General features: G+C 42.6%; 1 protein-coding gene and 1 pseudogene across 2 annotated transcripts; both read right to left on the bottom strand.

The window, feature by feature from the left end:
- Positions 1 to 11693: 11693 nt before the first annotated feature.
- Positions 11694 to 13252, bottom strand: LOC147639100 (UDP-glucuronic acid decarboxylase 4-like). The gene is made up of 6 exons (XM_086787366.1): positions 13117 to 13252; positions 12963 to 13042; positions 12780 to 12863; positions 12604 to 12678; positions 12273 to 12365; positions 11694 to 12185 (listed from the first exon to the last, which is right to left on the bottom strand). Exons 1-6 carry the CDS (start codon positions 13250 to 13252, stop codon positions 11979 to 11981), a joined length of 675 nt encoding a protein of 224 aa, XP_086643492.1. The 3' UTR covers positions 11694 to 11978.
- Positions 13253 to 13330: 78 nt separating this feature from the next.
- LOC147639099 (UDP-glucuronic acid decarboxylase 2 pseudogene) lies at positions 13331 to 13963 on the bottom strand (annotated as a pseudogene). The gene has a single exon (XR_015264213.1). The product of XR_015264213.1 is annotated as a UDP-glucuronic acid decarboxylase 2 pseudogene (transcript).
- Between the last annotated feature and the right edge of the window lie 2142 nt (positions 13964 to 16105).

Genomic DNA, 16105 nt, shown 5'->3' with positions numbered 1-16105 from the left:
TATAAGGAAATTAAAACAAATAGTTATTAGACGTTGAAATTAAAACAAATAGTTATTAGACGTTGAAATAACTAGTATAACATACAAAACACACTTCATACCTGCATCCACGATGCCTCTGTGTGGAGGCTCTAGGGTGACAGCACCAGGCCCCTGTGTACCTCTCCTCTGTGTCTTGAACAATTGACCAAATATAAGTATTATAGCCATTTTTAAACAAATGATAGCTCAAAAGAGACAAATTATAGAAATTATACATACTCATCTTGCTGTGTGTGGCGCCATACTCATCTTGCTGTGTGGCGCCACGTCTAGCTCCGGATCTTGATCCTCCATGGCAAGCTCCAGCTCCTGACCCTGACCCTCCTCCTCAAAAGAGACAAATTATAGAAATTATACATACTCATCTTGCTGTGTGGCGCCACGTCTAGCTCCGAATCCTGATCCTCCCTCCATGGCAAGCTCCAGCTCCTAACCCTGACCCTGACCCTCCTAATCCTCCATCTCCTGACCCTGACCCTCCTCCTAATCCTCCTGCTTTGGGTCCTCCTCTTCCTCCTCCCACGGATCTAGAGGTGCCCTTGCTAGGGACTATGGGCCGCAAGGAGTAAGAGAGTCAAGTGAGGGTAGCCTCTAACTCGTCAACACTCAACACAGTATACTCTCCCATGTCCTCCTCTATCTCCTCTCTACTCAAACCCAGACTTTGCAATACTCTCTTGATGGCTATCAAGAGACCTGACTTCCTGGAGTCTGCCATGGATATCTATACAGATGCAGAAGGAGATTGTATCTAAACCTATAAGCATACACTCACAATCCACCAATACAATGCAGAAGGAGATTGTATCTAAACCTATAAGCATACACTCACAATCCACCAATACATATGCACAAGATAAAAGATGCACACAATCACCATCATCACGTTCTAAGTAAAATATGACATACTCAAATACAACTCCAAATGCCACCAACGGCAATAACAATAACATTATGTATCTCATAATGTCAAAAACGATGACAACAACATAATATCGGACTATCAAGCATATAAAGCCAATAGTTCCATTAAACTATAGAAACATTATATTGTAAAAGAGTACTTTAAGGATTCCATGTTCCTAAATATTCTGTTGAGCCCGCTACACTATATTAGTGAGCTCAGCATAAGCTCTTGTTTCCTGAGTGGAATCAATTAGTTGATTTTGTTTCCACTCAGTGATGGCCTCTGAAAGCTTCGTATGTGCTTTATTAACATCAGCAAGAGATGCCCTGCCACTCACTATTGTTCCGCAACATATTGTTTCCTTTGAAGAGTTGTGCGGCAAGCATCAATGTTAGCTTCATATGTGCAGGCCAATAGGATATCATTGACAATCTTTGTGAGTGTCTCAGGTCTGGCCCCATTGAATATAAACTTGTGAAAATTAATTACTTTAATTAAGCGCATCGATGGATTTTTCCACATAATATACTATGAACAATAAGTTACACTACTCTTACACCTTATTGGTCACACTCTAATCTCTCTCTCTCTCTCTCTCTCTCTCTCTCTCTCTCTCACACACACACACACACACACACACACACACACACACACACACACACATTCAAATACGTTCCCAAGTGTCCACGGTGCCATGATGATCTACTCCAATGCTGATGTAAGCCATGATTCTTATGCAAGCTATGCTCTATGGAGGAGGAGTGATGCTCTAACTGAAATGATGGGTTTACCTTATATGCAAGTAGGAGTATTTGCTATGCCGATAGCCCATGGGGAGGATGTAATGTTGGCCGATAGCCAATGGACATGTGTAAGCCCTCTTATGGCCTGGAAGCTGTCCTTTATGGGTTGGCCATGCTGGCCCAAGGCTTACCTAAATTCTCCTAATGCAAACAACTCCCTGACACTCTTAGCCTGACCACTGTTGACCCTTAGCTAAACCTATCCCTAGTCGAGGGCATTGACCAAGGGACATCATAAACACCATAACCAAAACACCATATCTCCAACACGACATTGACATCGAGGTCTATACCATATCACCTAGCACACTATATGGTTTATGAGGTTGTGGAGGACCTAGACAAACATGCTGACATCATTATCCTGGCCAACCATCCGACAGTAGCCCACTCCCTCTGGCCACGCCGTCACACAACCCCGGAGCCGAACATTTGACAACAGCCCACTCCCTCAGGCCATGCCATCACACAACCCTGGAGCTATGCCGCGACCCCGCCCCCGCCCCAGCCGTGTAGTGAGACTCCCCCCTCTCGGGATGTGTCATGTTGCGACCCCGGCCCGTCAAGAGCGGTGCAGTGACCCCCCCAAGCGAGCCATGCAATATCGCAACCTCGCTCTGCCAAGAGCCGTGCGGTGGGCCCATCCCCTCCTGGATCGTGCCATGCCGCGACTCCACCCCTGCGGGTTTACCTCGAGATAGCAGCCCTCTCTGCTCACCATCTCACATCATCAGGACGGAAACCCTCTCTTCTTATCTTCACCTTCGACAGCCCTCCCACTCTTCAGCACCCCTCACGTGTTGTTTGCAGCACCCTTGTCACCAGAGCTTGCACCACACTCGAGACGGCAGCCCTCTCTACTCTTCATCACCATTCAGGTACCGCAACACCCTTGTCGCTAGACTTTGCATTATCAGCGTTTCCAACCATCTGAGAGCAGCTCGCTCTCTTCTACTATACAACACATCAGCGTTTTTGTTAGCATATTCATCCGCAATGTCTGCCCATGTTTGGAGTCCCCTTTTGATCCCTTTTATGGCCCTTGGTAGTGGGCTAGCCACCCCAATTTTCATGGCATCTTTCCCTTTTTTCCTAGTGTTTTTCCCATGTCGGGTGGTGTCTCTTCGGCTAGGTCCATTTCTCCATTTGGCCAGGTCTCTTTGTCCAGTTGGCTAGCCCCTTCATGACCTATTTTATAGGCGGACTTGCCTCCCTCATTTTTCATAGTGTAGTCCTGTTTTGTATCCCTCACTTATGAGACCTTTTATGTCTCTTGGTCGGGATTGCTTCATTGCAGTATATTCAGCATAGTTGCTTCATATCTCTCTCTCTCTCTCTCTCTCTCTCTCTCTCTCTCTTGCACTTCTCAGATCAGTACACTCTAGTGCTTATCTTACTTCCGCTTTGTGCACTCTTTCATGGTATCATCACTCTAGGTTCAGAGTCTCTCTGATGTCCCTAGTTTTTTGCCCTGTTTTTAGCACCTTCATTTTTGTGTTTTCTTCCCCATATTTGTAATGGTCGGCCTGCCTCTTCCATGCACTTCACCATTGCAGGCTGTGATCAATCGAAATCATTTTTTACAACTGTCAGCGTGCTTTGTTTTCAGAGCAACAGCATTGTTTGTGCTACGTTTCCTTCTCTATAGGTGTTTTACAGATTTTGGGTTGCTGATTTGAGGCTTTGTGTCATTTGGTACCTATGGATTGGTACCTATGGAGGACACTTCTTCTTCGAAGATTGTGCATTTTTTCTTGAGATTGAGCTCGCGATTTTGTCATTGCTGCTCTAACTACTTTTTCTATGTTCTCTGAGTCTGCAAAGTTGGATGGCTCCAACTATACTTTATGGAAGGTGAAGGTGAAATCAGCCTTGCATGGAGTGGATCTCTCGGATTGTCTTGTTACAACTGCCAATGCCACCCCTCCCACCATTTCTACCGTTGGTGTGAATCAGGCACAAATTGATGTTTGGTGAGCAAAGGATCGTTGTGTTTTCTCCTTTCTGATGTTGAATTGTCAAGATTTTGTTCTCGCATGTGTGTTCAGTAGATGTTGCACATGAAGTTTGGAAGGCATTTGCAGATCTTTATGAGATTGAGTCTCCGGGTCAGATTTTGGCTTTGGAAAAATAGCTTATGAATTTGTCAATTTCTACCTTTCCATCTTTATCTGCATTCATCTCGAAGATGAAAGATCTCCAGGATGAGCTTGATGTTTGTGGCAATATCTCTACACAGGATATGGCTATTTGGCTCCTCTCCAAGCTTCCAAAGAGGTTTGATGCTTTCTTTGAGTCTCTTGTTTCTTCTCCTTGTCCTATTCCAATCACTTGGGAGGAAGTTCTCCCCTCCATTATGCATATTGAGTCTCGCCTTTGAGGAGCGGACTAGCACCTCTAGTTGTTTTGATGGAGCTTTGGCTTCTCAAGATAAAGCGAAAAATCGATAGAAGAAAGGGAAAGGGGGTTTTGACAAGAACTCCAAGGATAATGACAAAAATAAAGACAAAGACAAAAATAAATCTTTTACGAGGACAAAGATAAAGACAAAGACAAAAATAAATCTTCTAAAAATAAGGACATCGAGTGTCACTACTGTGGCAAGAAGGGTCATCAATAGCCCCAATGTCACAAGAAGAAGTGGGATCAAGAAGCAAAGGACTCTACCTCTATAGTAGTGTCTTAGACCAAGAAGGATGATGGTATTCTTCTATTAGCCGGTTCTCGTCGTATACTGGCTCTTGTGACTTCTCAATCGCGGTCTTGGATTGTGGATAGCGGTGCTACTGCTCACATGACACCTCATCAGATTGGTTTGAGGACTTTACTACCAAGATAGGCAATATCACTTTGGGTGATTCTTTTTCCATGCCAGTTTATGGACATGGCACCATCCACATCTTCTTCTCCTCCGAGGGACAAGAGTTACTCCTCTGACATTCTGTACATTCTAGATTTGGCATTTGACCTTTTGTCAGTGAGTGCTCTTATAGATCAAGGTGTGGAGTTATCCTCTCATTATGAGATTAGTGTTTGTGATAAGGAGATTGGTAGCATCTTGGCTCAGGGAGTCTAGGATAGTGGCTTGTACAAGTTGGCCCGCGGTTGTGGGGCTAGCCACCCCTATTTTCCTGGCATTTGTCCCTTTTTTCTTGGTATTTTTCCTAGGTCGGGTGGTGTCTCTTTTATCAACCAGATCCATTTCTCCAATCTGCCACACAGGCCTCTTTGTCCAGTCGACTAGCCTCTTCATGACCTATTTATAGGTGGGCTTGCCTCTCTTATGTAGTCCTATTTTGTATCCCTCACTTATGAGACCTTTTATGTCTCTTGCTCAGGATTGCTTCATTGCAGCATATTCAGCATAGTTGCTTCATCTCTCTCTCTCTCTCTCTCTCTCTCTCTCTCTCTCTCTCTCTCTCTCTCTCTCTCTCTCTCTCTCTCTCTCTCTCTCTCTCTCTCTCTCTTGCACTTCTCATATCAACATACTCTAGTGCTTATCTTGCTTCCACTCTATGCACTCTTTCAGTTTTATCATCAGTACATATCTTGGGACATCAGTACCACCTTGGAGTGCCTCTACATCCACTGACACGAGTCTTTGCCACCAACCTCCTCTTAGAGTGCTGCTTGGTCTAAGATTATCCCAAGCTCGTAGTAGTAAACTGGCACAAATCTATCCTCACCAACCCATAGAAAGTTTTGGGTCAATCATTGAACCTGACCAATGCAGGCCCGTGAGAGAAGGCCCACCAAGAAGTGATATACCACATGGTGGCAAGAAGAACTTGGTTTGCCACCACTACCTTGCCGACTAAGGAAAGCCTCGTTGAACTCTAGTATAGTAGCTTCTTTCGGTTGCTCAGAAGAAGAGGGGCTAATTGCTGCTCTAGGGAGACATCGATGCCCACCTGGAATAGTAGAACTGATGCTTTTATTGTCATGTAGCAGGCCATTCTAAGTCGAAGCCCACCAAGAATGCCAGTAGTGAGAGAACCATAGGGCACACTCTAGCTAGTAGTAGCACACTAGTTCTAGCTTCCATAGTCACTAGGTTTGAAGCTCAGCAGACTAGGGTCTCAACTTTGGGCAAGGTCAAAAAGCTAAGCACGAGGGGGTCTCACCTGCTATCCATATTGGTGTGCTTCAAAGTTCACCACAACTAGTCCTATGAGTGGAGAATACTATGTGACTAGTAGTTCTTGGGCTTTAATCGAGGAGGCCAGTAATTCTGAGTTGTTTAAGGCTGGGGGGCATCTAAATGATTACTTGGTCACACTTCTTTTGGATTGTGGTAGTACCAAGGATATCATTTTTGAACAAGTGGCTCAGAGGGCTAAGTTGGAAGTTTTCTTGGTCGATAGAAAAGTGTTAGGATTTGTGCCAAGCATGACTCACGATGTCAAGCACTTACTTAAGGATTGCACTGTTAAACATCAAGAAAAATAAATTCACTAGAGATTACATTTTTTTGTAAGCCGTGGCTTGAACATCAACTCAGGAGGTTCAAAGAAGTATCTCTCGCACTAGTCAGGTTTGGTAGTGGTAGCACGCCGAGGATCGTGAGTGTTCATCTACTCATAATGTGGTGTGTGGCACAAAAATTGATCCATCACACACGCAAACAGCATAGGGGACACAAGGCACGAAAGAGAAGGTTGGAGGCAAGTAGAGGAGTGCAAAATTATAGGGCATGTGTGTGCAAATTTTGGTGTCGATCCGGTATGATTTACATGGTCATGCATGCATGTGTGTGAGCAGTCGAGGACTTGCCCAGCTAGGAGGACAAGAACAGAGATTGCCCACAAGGCGGCCAAGCATAGAGGAGGTTGTAGGTGGCCAAGCACATAGAGGAGTACCCAAAGCATGATGCAAGGGTCTTGTAACTCTTGTAAATGTGAAAAAATTGGAACAAAGCAAACTAGCAAAAGTGTCAAGGAGCATTACCTAGATGGAGGGAAGGTGCAGATGGGAGGAGAGGCAATGGGCGCTCCTCGATCGTCTAAGTTGAGAATGCATATGGTTGTTTGTGAATTCGTAGGATCCATTTGATTTGGGTTTTTTTTAAATTTCTCAGTCCATCGCTTACGTGATGTCTGCATAAGTGATGTCGTGTAAGTGGCACTTTGCAGTATACAGCTGTTATTGCCGTGCCGTCATGTAAACGATGCTAAATGATCCGTCGCTTATGCGACGGAACATTTGGTGATTTCAAACACGTCGCTTAAGCAATGTTCATCATCGTGTAAGTGACGTGTTTGGGAAAACCCGTCATTTTGGCCCTATCACTAGGGGGGTTTGTTCTAGTTCCCCGACGAATGATAAATTCACCTTCATGTGAATGCATTTCATTATGATACCATCTTAGCCCTTCTTATGAAGAATTCTCGCTAATTAATAGGGGGAATGTCTTTCTAATAATGAGTTGCCTAGCTATGTCCTTCTTAATGGGATAGTCTATTAAAGGAATCCATTTTCCAAGAAGTGGGTGATGTCTTCACGTGATTCCAATCCATGGTCATAATGTGAAATAAAGGAGCATTAAGAAGATCTTCTCCATTCCTGGAAGGAACCATTTTGGAAATGTGGTTGGCATGGACATATCGATCCCTTTCTCACAGTGGTGGTGAAGTTAAGCTCCAAAAGAATGAGAAACCATCTGGTGTTGTATGCTCTCTCGTGTAATACTTATTCACCAAATAAAGCAAGGCTTGATTGTTGGAAATAAAGAAAACAAATGCGGTAGCTTAGAGATAATGTATTTACTTCTTTACGTTATACACCATGGCTAAACCCTCTCTCTTTATGGTTGTGTAATTGTGTTGACGACTAGAAAGGGTCACAAGGAAGTCCATGTTATGCTCCCCTAAGTATGCTAGCACACATTTAATAGTGAATATTGAAGCATCGATAGGATACTCTACAATATGGTGTGGGGCTTTGTATTGAAAGCATTGTAAACAGTGGCCTATGTACCTAAAGTCATACAATAGATGGTGTAGCCCCACACTCATGTGCTCTTGCGAAGGGAGCTTCCATGGCTCACCCAAAACTACTACTAAGGTTGTATGCTAGTAGAATTTAGGGAGTATATTCACATTGATAACTAATGAATTGTGTAGATAAGGAGTTAGCCATGAATCTATATAGGCATGTATATGTGGGCGGCCATGACATGACTACATAAGTCCACGATCATAGTCAGAGCCACCCGTCCACACGGTGTATACTTGGCCCATAAAGATAAACTAGGAAATGCGTAGTTACCCTACCTCCCATGGCCATCTAGGCTCATCCTGGACCCCATTTGGGCTGGCTCTTGCACTATTATGATAGGATGTCCAATAGTAAATTTCACCTACTCTCCATGTGTGGACCATTGTGAGTTACGGTCTAATGTAGCATGTAGCCTATTTAGTAATGTGTCAAATTTAATCCAAGCCATCTCTAGACCATATAGCCTCTTAGGACATATTCCTATGAGAATATGGGGGATGCCAAGCACCCGAGCTGCTCAACCATGGCTTCTCCTCATAATGGCCTTTACAAACATAAGCTAGCCAGTGTTGTGTAGACAATATAATATGAGGGTGGAGCATTGATATCCACACCTTACACCCACCTAATAGTCAACTTTGGCTCCTTAAACTCATCTTCGTAGAAAGATAAACAAAATAAAAAACCACCCTTGTAAAAGGCAAGCCAAGAGTCAATTTAAATGCCCCACAACACTCGCCGTGCATGACATCAATATTGGTGGTGCTTCATTCAACTTTAAAGTAAAGTAAATGCATAGAGGAATAACCCTTGACTATGGAACAAGTCAAGGTTTTCACAACTTTAATATAAAGTAAATGCATAAAGGAATAACCCTTGACTAAGGAACAATGCGAGGTTTTCATCCAAAATTTATGGATTTGGACATTATTCTATGGAGAATTTCCATGCTTTAAGCAACTTTTGGTGGTCAGCCACAACGAGGCAAACTTGGGCATGACATAGGTAAGGCTAGAGCATTTGTAAATAAGCTTTAAATATCCAAATGTAAACACTTTACTAAAACAAATGAAAATCTCTCTATTAGAGCTTGCTTTTGCAAATAAGCTTCAAATATCTAGATGTAAACACTTCATAGAAACAAATGAAAATCTCTCTATTAAAGGCTTTCTTTTGTTGTTGTTGAGAGAGAGAGAGAGAGAGAGAGAGAGAGAGAGAGAGAGAGGGGAAGAAAAGACCAAAAGGATGAATGAAAAAAAGATGAAGAGAAACATGTTAGATTAAACTTTTTTTATTTGAATTTAAAAAAAATACATAGGTAGGACCATTAATTTTCTTTAACTAAATTTAGAAAAAAACTATCATAAAAAATTTAGAGAGAATATCTATAGGAGTTTTTGCTAAGATTTCCACTCATATTACATAAGGTGAGAATAAGAGTTTTTGCTAAGATTTTCACTCATGGCCTTTTAAAAAGTGATCAATAGGAGGGTGGCCTAAGGGATAGATGGTCACTAGAAGTATGGCTTTTTAAAGGAAATAGATGGTTGCCAACAGTATGGTTTTTTCAAGGAAATACATGGTTGTCAAAAATATGGATTTTCAAAGTAGACACACATATAATCTATATATAGAAAAATGGGAAATGAGCCTTGAAGAAGAGAAGGGGGAAGGAGCCTAACAAGGGGAGAGGGCCACAACTTTTGGCTATAGATTTTGGGAGGGCGCCTCAAAAAATAAATATTGAGTGGAAATTGCTTTTTTATGATAGCAAATCAAATAAACACAATGCTCAAGGCCTTATATTGTCGACAAGGCAAGCAGATACTTGGGTAGTGTTATTTTTTTTAGGTCCATGAGAGGGCTCTTGCCAAAACTTGGATATATTACTAATGCTGGAAGTATTACCTTCTTTGTCATTACTAACCTAGCTAACTACTTCATAAGAACTACCTCATATAAGGTAGATGTCATGTGCATACCCAAAGAGCATGAAACATGATCATGTGTTTACCTGACAACCACCACAAGGGAAAGTTCTAGGGAGTGTATAAACTAGAGAGGCTATTTTTGGGCAGCCATGCAATGCAAAGTTCCATGGATGTGTGAGCCATTATTTTGTACTTTTATCATAGTAGTTAAAATTCCCCAAGCAAGAAATCCACTTGCGTGGCCACTCAAAATCAATTCTCACAAAAACATGCTCATGAAGCATTATCAAGCATCTCCAATCCATGGTCATTTACATATAAACATCAAATACATCCATGTGGATATTAATGGGTTTGGATATCACTCGATGCCAAACCAACAATTGCCTCCAAATAGGATATAATGGTAATCCACCCCCAAGACAGATACCAATATAACCCAAACATAGCTAGAGACCAATATAATAAATGAGGTCCATCTTGTCATTTATTGTGTACTTATAAGATTTCTTGTAGCCAAAACTCGCACATGGCATCAGTTAGTTGCATGTAGAAAGGTCTCCATATATCAAATTCTAGGTCTTAGTACACAATCAACCCATTAGATCTCCAGAGAAGATGGCATTTTTTCTTTACGGCGGAAAACTTGATAGCATATTACAAGGCTATGCGTTGATGATTCAAGAGCAATACATCAAGAATCAAATCTCTTGACTTGACTATTTCTCAAAGTTTTGGAAATATCATTTGGCATCATGTCAGAGAAAGATCCAAGCATGAGGTGCACAAAACTCGTAGACAAAGGCATGAGGCATGACTTGTGAAGAGTTCACCAAAGGTTAAAGCTCAACAAAAGGGAGTTTTAGAGGATGCTAGAAAAGTTCTACAACCGAAACTGGCTCAAGTGACAATTTCCGTGGGTGTAGACCTATGGAGAATCACGTGGAGGTGCTCATGTCAATGGTGGTAGAGTCAAAGCAAGCACAGAAATCAGTCTCAGAGAGCTAACAGAAGCTAGAGTTTGTGGCTAACCCAAATGGTTGGTATGTTGTTTTTTTGTGCCATCATGTGTTCGTCCCAATTTCCAATAAACTAGTGCAAGTCGAGGAAGAAGGAGAAAATTGCATCATGTGCCCTAGGTCTCCAAATTTAGTGGAAGGGGATGTCATGTGCATGCCAATTAAGGTGGCACATGGATAGTGGGCAGCTAGATAGTGGGCAGCCAAGTACCATTGGCAAGACGGGCATGGACAGCCTTTTTGCACTTTTAACCGTAGTCGTGGATATGTCCAACTAGGTGACCAGATTGGCAATATCCCCAATAGATTACGCCCATCTTACTTGTCTAGAATACTTGCTCATCATCATTGTGATTAGTGTAAATCGGTCCCGTTAATCATAATAGCTTCCACGCCTGTGCTACATCAGACCAATACTCATGGATTCCTTCTGCGACATGCTGCGGAGTAATCTTTTCCCCTTTCCATAAACTTTGACCTCCTCCTTTCTCTGCACCATGGGCCACCAAGGAGGAGAGCTTGTCCTTGTAAATAATTGTACACTATAAACTTTGACCTCCTCCTTGGAGATATTCCAGAGAGAGACAATCTCTCTGCACCATGGGCCACCATGGAGGAGAGCTTGTCCTTGTAAATAATTGTACTCTTGCTCAAAAGGGGGTCTTTGTAAATAATTGTACTCTTGCTCAAAAGGGGGTCCTTGTACTCTTGCTCAAAAGGGGGTCCATAAACTTTGACCCATAGTTGAGCAATGAATTATGACACCAGGTCTGTTGTCTTGTCTGCCTAATGGTTTTGAGTAAACACCTACTCCAGAGTTCAATAACATAAGGGGACAACTTTCACAGCACCCTGGTTTGGCAGAAGGCACTCATCCCTGTGACCTGCAGGACTGCCCCTTTGTGAGCAATTGTGTATCTTGTTTGCATAAGTAGCCCTTGAGAGGCCTACTGTGTTATCTATGTTTATTTCTCTTCACATGTTCCATGGCATGTATGCAACATTACAAATTAGAGCAGTCATAATCTTACACAACGCTTACATAATGTCTTTCTAGCCCTCATACAGCCCCTCTAGGGCCATCTTGTTTCCAAATGGACAACTAATATTTTTATCAATTCTAATTGTCTGCTAGCTTGAAGGCTTTGCTGCCCTCCTCAACATAGAATTTTCTGTAAGAAAATTGTTAATCTTTCTCACTTACAAGAACTACAGTCACGACTCACTACAATGAAGCATACTAGGAAAAAAAGGGGGATCGTCTTGACATTTATGCATATCATATCTGTGAGCCCATGGGGTCTTCGAGTATCCGGCGCCTAAAATCTTCAACCATCAAAGGAAGGCCCTCCTTTAAAGGAATTTTGGGTTCCCAGTGCAGTAAATCCTTTGCTTTGGTGATGTCTGGCTTGCGCTTATGCGGGTCATCTGCTGTATTCTCTTTGAACTCTATCCGGGCTTGAGGATCTATCACATCCTTGGCCACCTTGCAATGATAAGAATGACATAGACATTCATCAGGATCGCATAAACTAACACTATAGAGGGAGTAAAGGAAAATTCTGAAACTTACTTTAGCAAGTTCTAGCATGGTAAACTCCCCCGGGTTTCCAAGATTGAAAGGGCCGATGTGTTCACTCTCCATGAGCCGCATAAGGCCTTCAACCTGCCAAGAAACTTTGTTAACTGACAACTTGCTAGACCTCACCATGCAAAAGAAAGGGGTGTGTGTGTTTGCATGTTGTATATGCATATGTGCATGTGCACGTGTGTGAGGTAAATACGTTTTACATGCGCAACTGCCAGTAAGTACATCAGTAAACGGCAAAAAAGTCACAAACATCATAAGCATTGTCTAGTGTCTGTCTTGACTTCTCTAAGCAAAAGGACAAGTGATCCCATACCAAATCTGAAACATACTGGAAGCTTCTTGTTTGTTTGCCATCTCCATACACAGTTAACGGCTCCTTACGCAGAGCCTGAACCATCAACGGAGTAATATAAACGTCAATAAGGCTTCTCTCAATTCCCCTGGAATACTAGTTTCAATTGAGGAGATCTACTGCTAAGAGCTCCAAACCTGGGCAACAAAATTGCTCACAACTCTGCCATCATCAATGCACATCCGGGGGCCGTAAGTGTTGAAAATGCGGGCTATACGGACCTGTTTCATGAAAGAGCCAGTTTCTCTTGAACCATTCAACACATCAAATGTGACACTAAATCCCAGATTACTGGAATACACATCTAAGGAATGAAATACCTCCACATTTGCTCCTCTATGGTAATCCATTGTCAAGGTTTCTGCTGTTCTTTTTCCTTCATCGTAGCAACTCCGTACACCTGCATAGAAATGTTAACATAGAATCCACCCATCCAAGAGATTGAAGGCCACTAGTTTCGAGATATTCACGTACCAATTGGGTTGACATGGCCCCAATAACCTTCTGTCTGGGGGTGCTCTAGAGGGTCACCATAAACTTCACTGGTACTTGTGAGAAGAAAACGTGCTCCTATTCTTTTTGCCAGACCCAGCATATTAAGTGTGCCCATCACATTTGTCTTGTAAAGGGAAAAAAATTAAGGACAAACCAAAAAGGAAGGCAAGCAAGAGAGGTTAACATTACAACATCAAGTAAGTAGAGAGGAGGATATAATAGTTTTCACAGGGTTGTGTTTATAATGGACAGGTGAAGCCGGACAAGCCAAGTGATAAATTTGGTCCACCTCGAGCAGGATCGGCTCCACAACATCATGCCTGATCAGCTCAAATTGGGGCTTACCCATATGGTGCTTCACATTGCTCTTCCTGCCGGTGAAGAAGTTGTCTACCACAATAACACTGTCCCCTCTCTGGATCAATCTGTCTACAAGGTGGCTGCCGACAAAACCGGCCCCACCGGTAACAAGCACTCTGAGGGGCTTTCTCTTCAATCCAAGCGGCAACTTACCTCCAGGGTTAGTGACACCGATCTGTTGAATATTATCACTAATCTGGCGGGTAGGCTCTGATGTGTAGGTTGTGATCTCATGATAATTAGGTTTAACAATGTCATTAGGATGACCATTTGTATTAAGAAAGCCTGGTTGTAATACAAAGAAGGTAGTGGCTATGATCATGCCTACCAGTATGAAAATGAGACGTTGCTCCCGCATTACGTAGCGCACTGGCTTTGCCCAGCTCCATGGTTTCACACTCTTGGGCGTGTAGTCCTCATCCTGGAAAATGCCCTCCTGCCTCCTGTAGTTGTTCTGCTTCATCATTTCTTGCCTTGATTACACACTTTCTTGAAAACTTGACTTAGGGTGTGATTGGGGCAGGTGATTAATTAACCAGCACAGGAGTTAAATGACTTGTGCAGTTGGATTTAACCAATCGACAAAGGGATTACTTGAATTAGATACTTGGACTAACCAGTCAACAGCGGGTTTGAATGATTTTGGGCAGATGATTAATCAATGATAAAGTGATTTGGGGAGTAAATTAATCACTCCACAGGGGTTTTGACTCATTTGGGCAGATGATGAACCGATCAACAAAGAGCTTAACTGATTCGGGCAGTTGATTACCCACTCAACAGGGGATTTAGGCTGTTCATAACCAAATCAGCAAAAGGATTGCACGATTCGGGGGGCAGTCCTTGAACCAGTCAACAACAGGTTCAACCGATTTGGGCAGTTTATCAAGCAATCAACAAGGGGCTTAATACCAGGGGGTTTAGTGGGACAAACGTAGCCAATTTGATCCACTTTGGCAGATGATTAACAGATCGACAAGGGTTTTGATGGATTTGGCTAGTTGATTAACCAGTAGTACGGGGAGAAGAATAATAAAAGGGGAAGGGGATTACCCAAGAAAATTAATTCACATCAAGTTAAGAGAGAAGGTGAAGAGTTCAGATCTGCCTTAAAAAAAGAAGAGAAAAAACTGCCCAAAAATACACTTTTTCCTCATGGGCGCCTTTGAAAAAATTCAATAAGTGGAAGTGCGGAACGGTTGACGAACTGTTCCCAAAGACGCAGCAACAGAAGGGTCCTCAAGAAAACACACTTCTGTTTCTTTCTTCTGCGAGAACTTGAGACCAAAACACAAGCTGTTTTATGATGCAGAGGCGAGCTGAGGTTCGGTTGGGGGGTTCGCTGCTGGTGGTTCAACCATCTTCTTCTGCATGCAACCTCCCCTGCCCTCTCGACTTCTCACCTTTATAATGCAATCACCCTAAAATTATCTAAAATTATCATGCTCATTCATTCATATGTAATTACCTCATCACATCTTTTTGTGTGAGGGAGATCGATATATATTCGAGAACACACACATACCCAAGTCTCATAGCCCCCATCGAACCTCGGGTCCTCTCGCTCTTGAACCCAACCGTTCTACCAACTCAACTACGCGTCCCATGGGCTCCTCATCACATCTTTTTATCACATGCTCATTCATATGTAATTACCTTACCACATCTTGTTTATCACACATGAGGCAGAAAAAAATTAATTCAGAAAAGGTTTTGGATGCTTGTTATTATCACATCCTTATCATCATGCTCATTCATTCCTATGAAATTACCTTATCACATCCACAACCATTGGGTTCACATCACCTCCATGCATACACATCAACCTCTTAGGGCCTCTACACATGACACAAGGTATCATAGTAAAGGGGCCTCCTTGGTTACACCTCATCGAACGTGAGCATTTGCAGGCCTAAAAGGACGCCCTTACCTCATCCATTCACATCCACAACCTAATGCACCATTGGTTTCACATCACCACCATGCATACACATCAACCTCTTAGGGTCTGACACAAGGTATCATGGTAAAGGAGCCCCCTCAATTACACCTCAATGGACTTGAGCATTTGCAGGCCTAAAAGGACGCCCTTATCTCATCCATTCACATCCACAAGCTAATGCACCATTGGGTTCACATCACCACCATGCATACACATCAACCTCTTAGGGTCTGACACAAGGTATCATGGTAAAGGGGCCCCCTCAATTACACCTCAATGAACTTGAGCATTTGCAGGCCTAAAAGGACACCCTTTTTCAATTTTTGGACAAGTCAATAATTGGGTTCATGACTCATGATGCTTTCATTGCAAAATGTTGATTCATGATGCTTTCATTGCAAAATGATTGCAAAACGTTGATTCATGATGCTTTCATTGCAAAATGATTGCATGCAAAAAAAATTTGGGGATTGCCATGGGTGAATAGGAGATAAAAGAGGCGAGGGGCGATGGTGGACTTTGTTGCTCTCGCCTTCCACCAACCTTCATGCACTTCCCTAAACCTACATGCAACACAAAAGATTACATGAAGGCTAAATTACATTGCTATATTGATAAAAGGGTATCGTCTACATTCATAATATTGATCTTAATTTTTCATACGCA

The sequence above is a fragment of the Cibotium barometz genome, chromosome 4, assembly GCF_041138505.1.
Source record: "Cibotium barometz isolate CiBa-2024 chromosome 4, ASM4113850v1, whole genome shotgun sequence".
NCBI classification, from domain to species: domain Eukaryota; kingdom Viridiplantae; phylum Streptophyta; class Polypodiopsida; order Cyatheales; family Cibotiaceae; genus Cibotium; species Cibotium barometz.
Note: the sequence above shows the minus strand (reverse complement) of the source record. Positions and strands in the feature narration are given on the sequence as shown.

Bases quoted from the DNA above. Each gene is read 5' to 3' on its own strand.
- LOC147639100 (XM_086787366.1), bottom strand. From the start codon at position 13,252: ATGGGCACACTTAATATGCTGGGTCTGGCAAAAAGAATAGGAGCACGT. The intron at 12,679-12,779 runs GTTTGGAGCTCT...TTGATGGTTCAG, and splicing joins TGAGCAATTTTGTTGCCCAG to GCTCTGCGTAAGGAGCCGTT. The intron at 12,366-12,603 runs GTATGGGATCAC...GTTTCTTGGCAG, and splicing joins TCCAGTATGTTTCAGATTTG to GTTGAAGGCCTTATGCGGCT.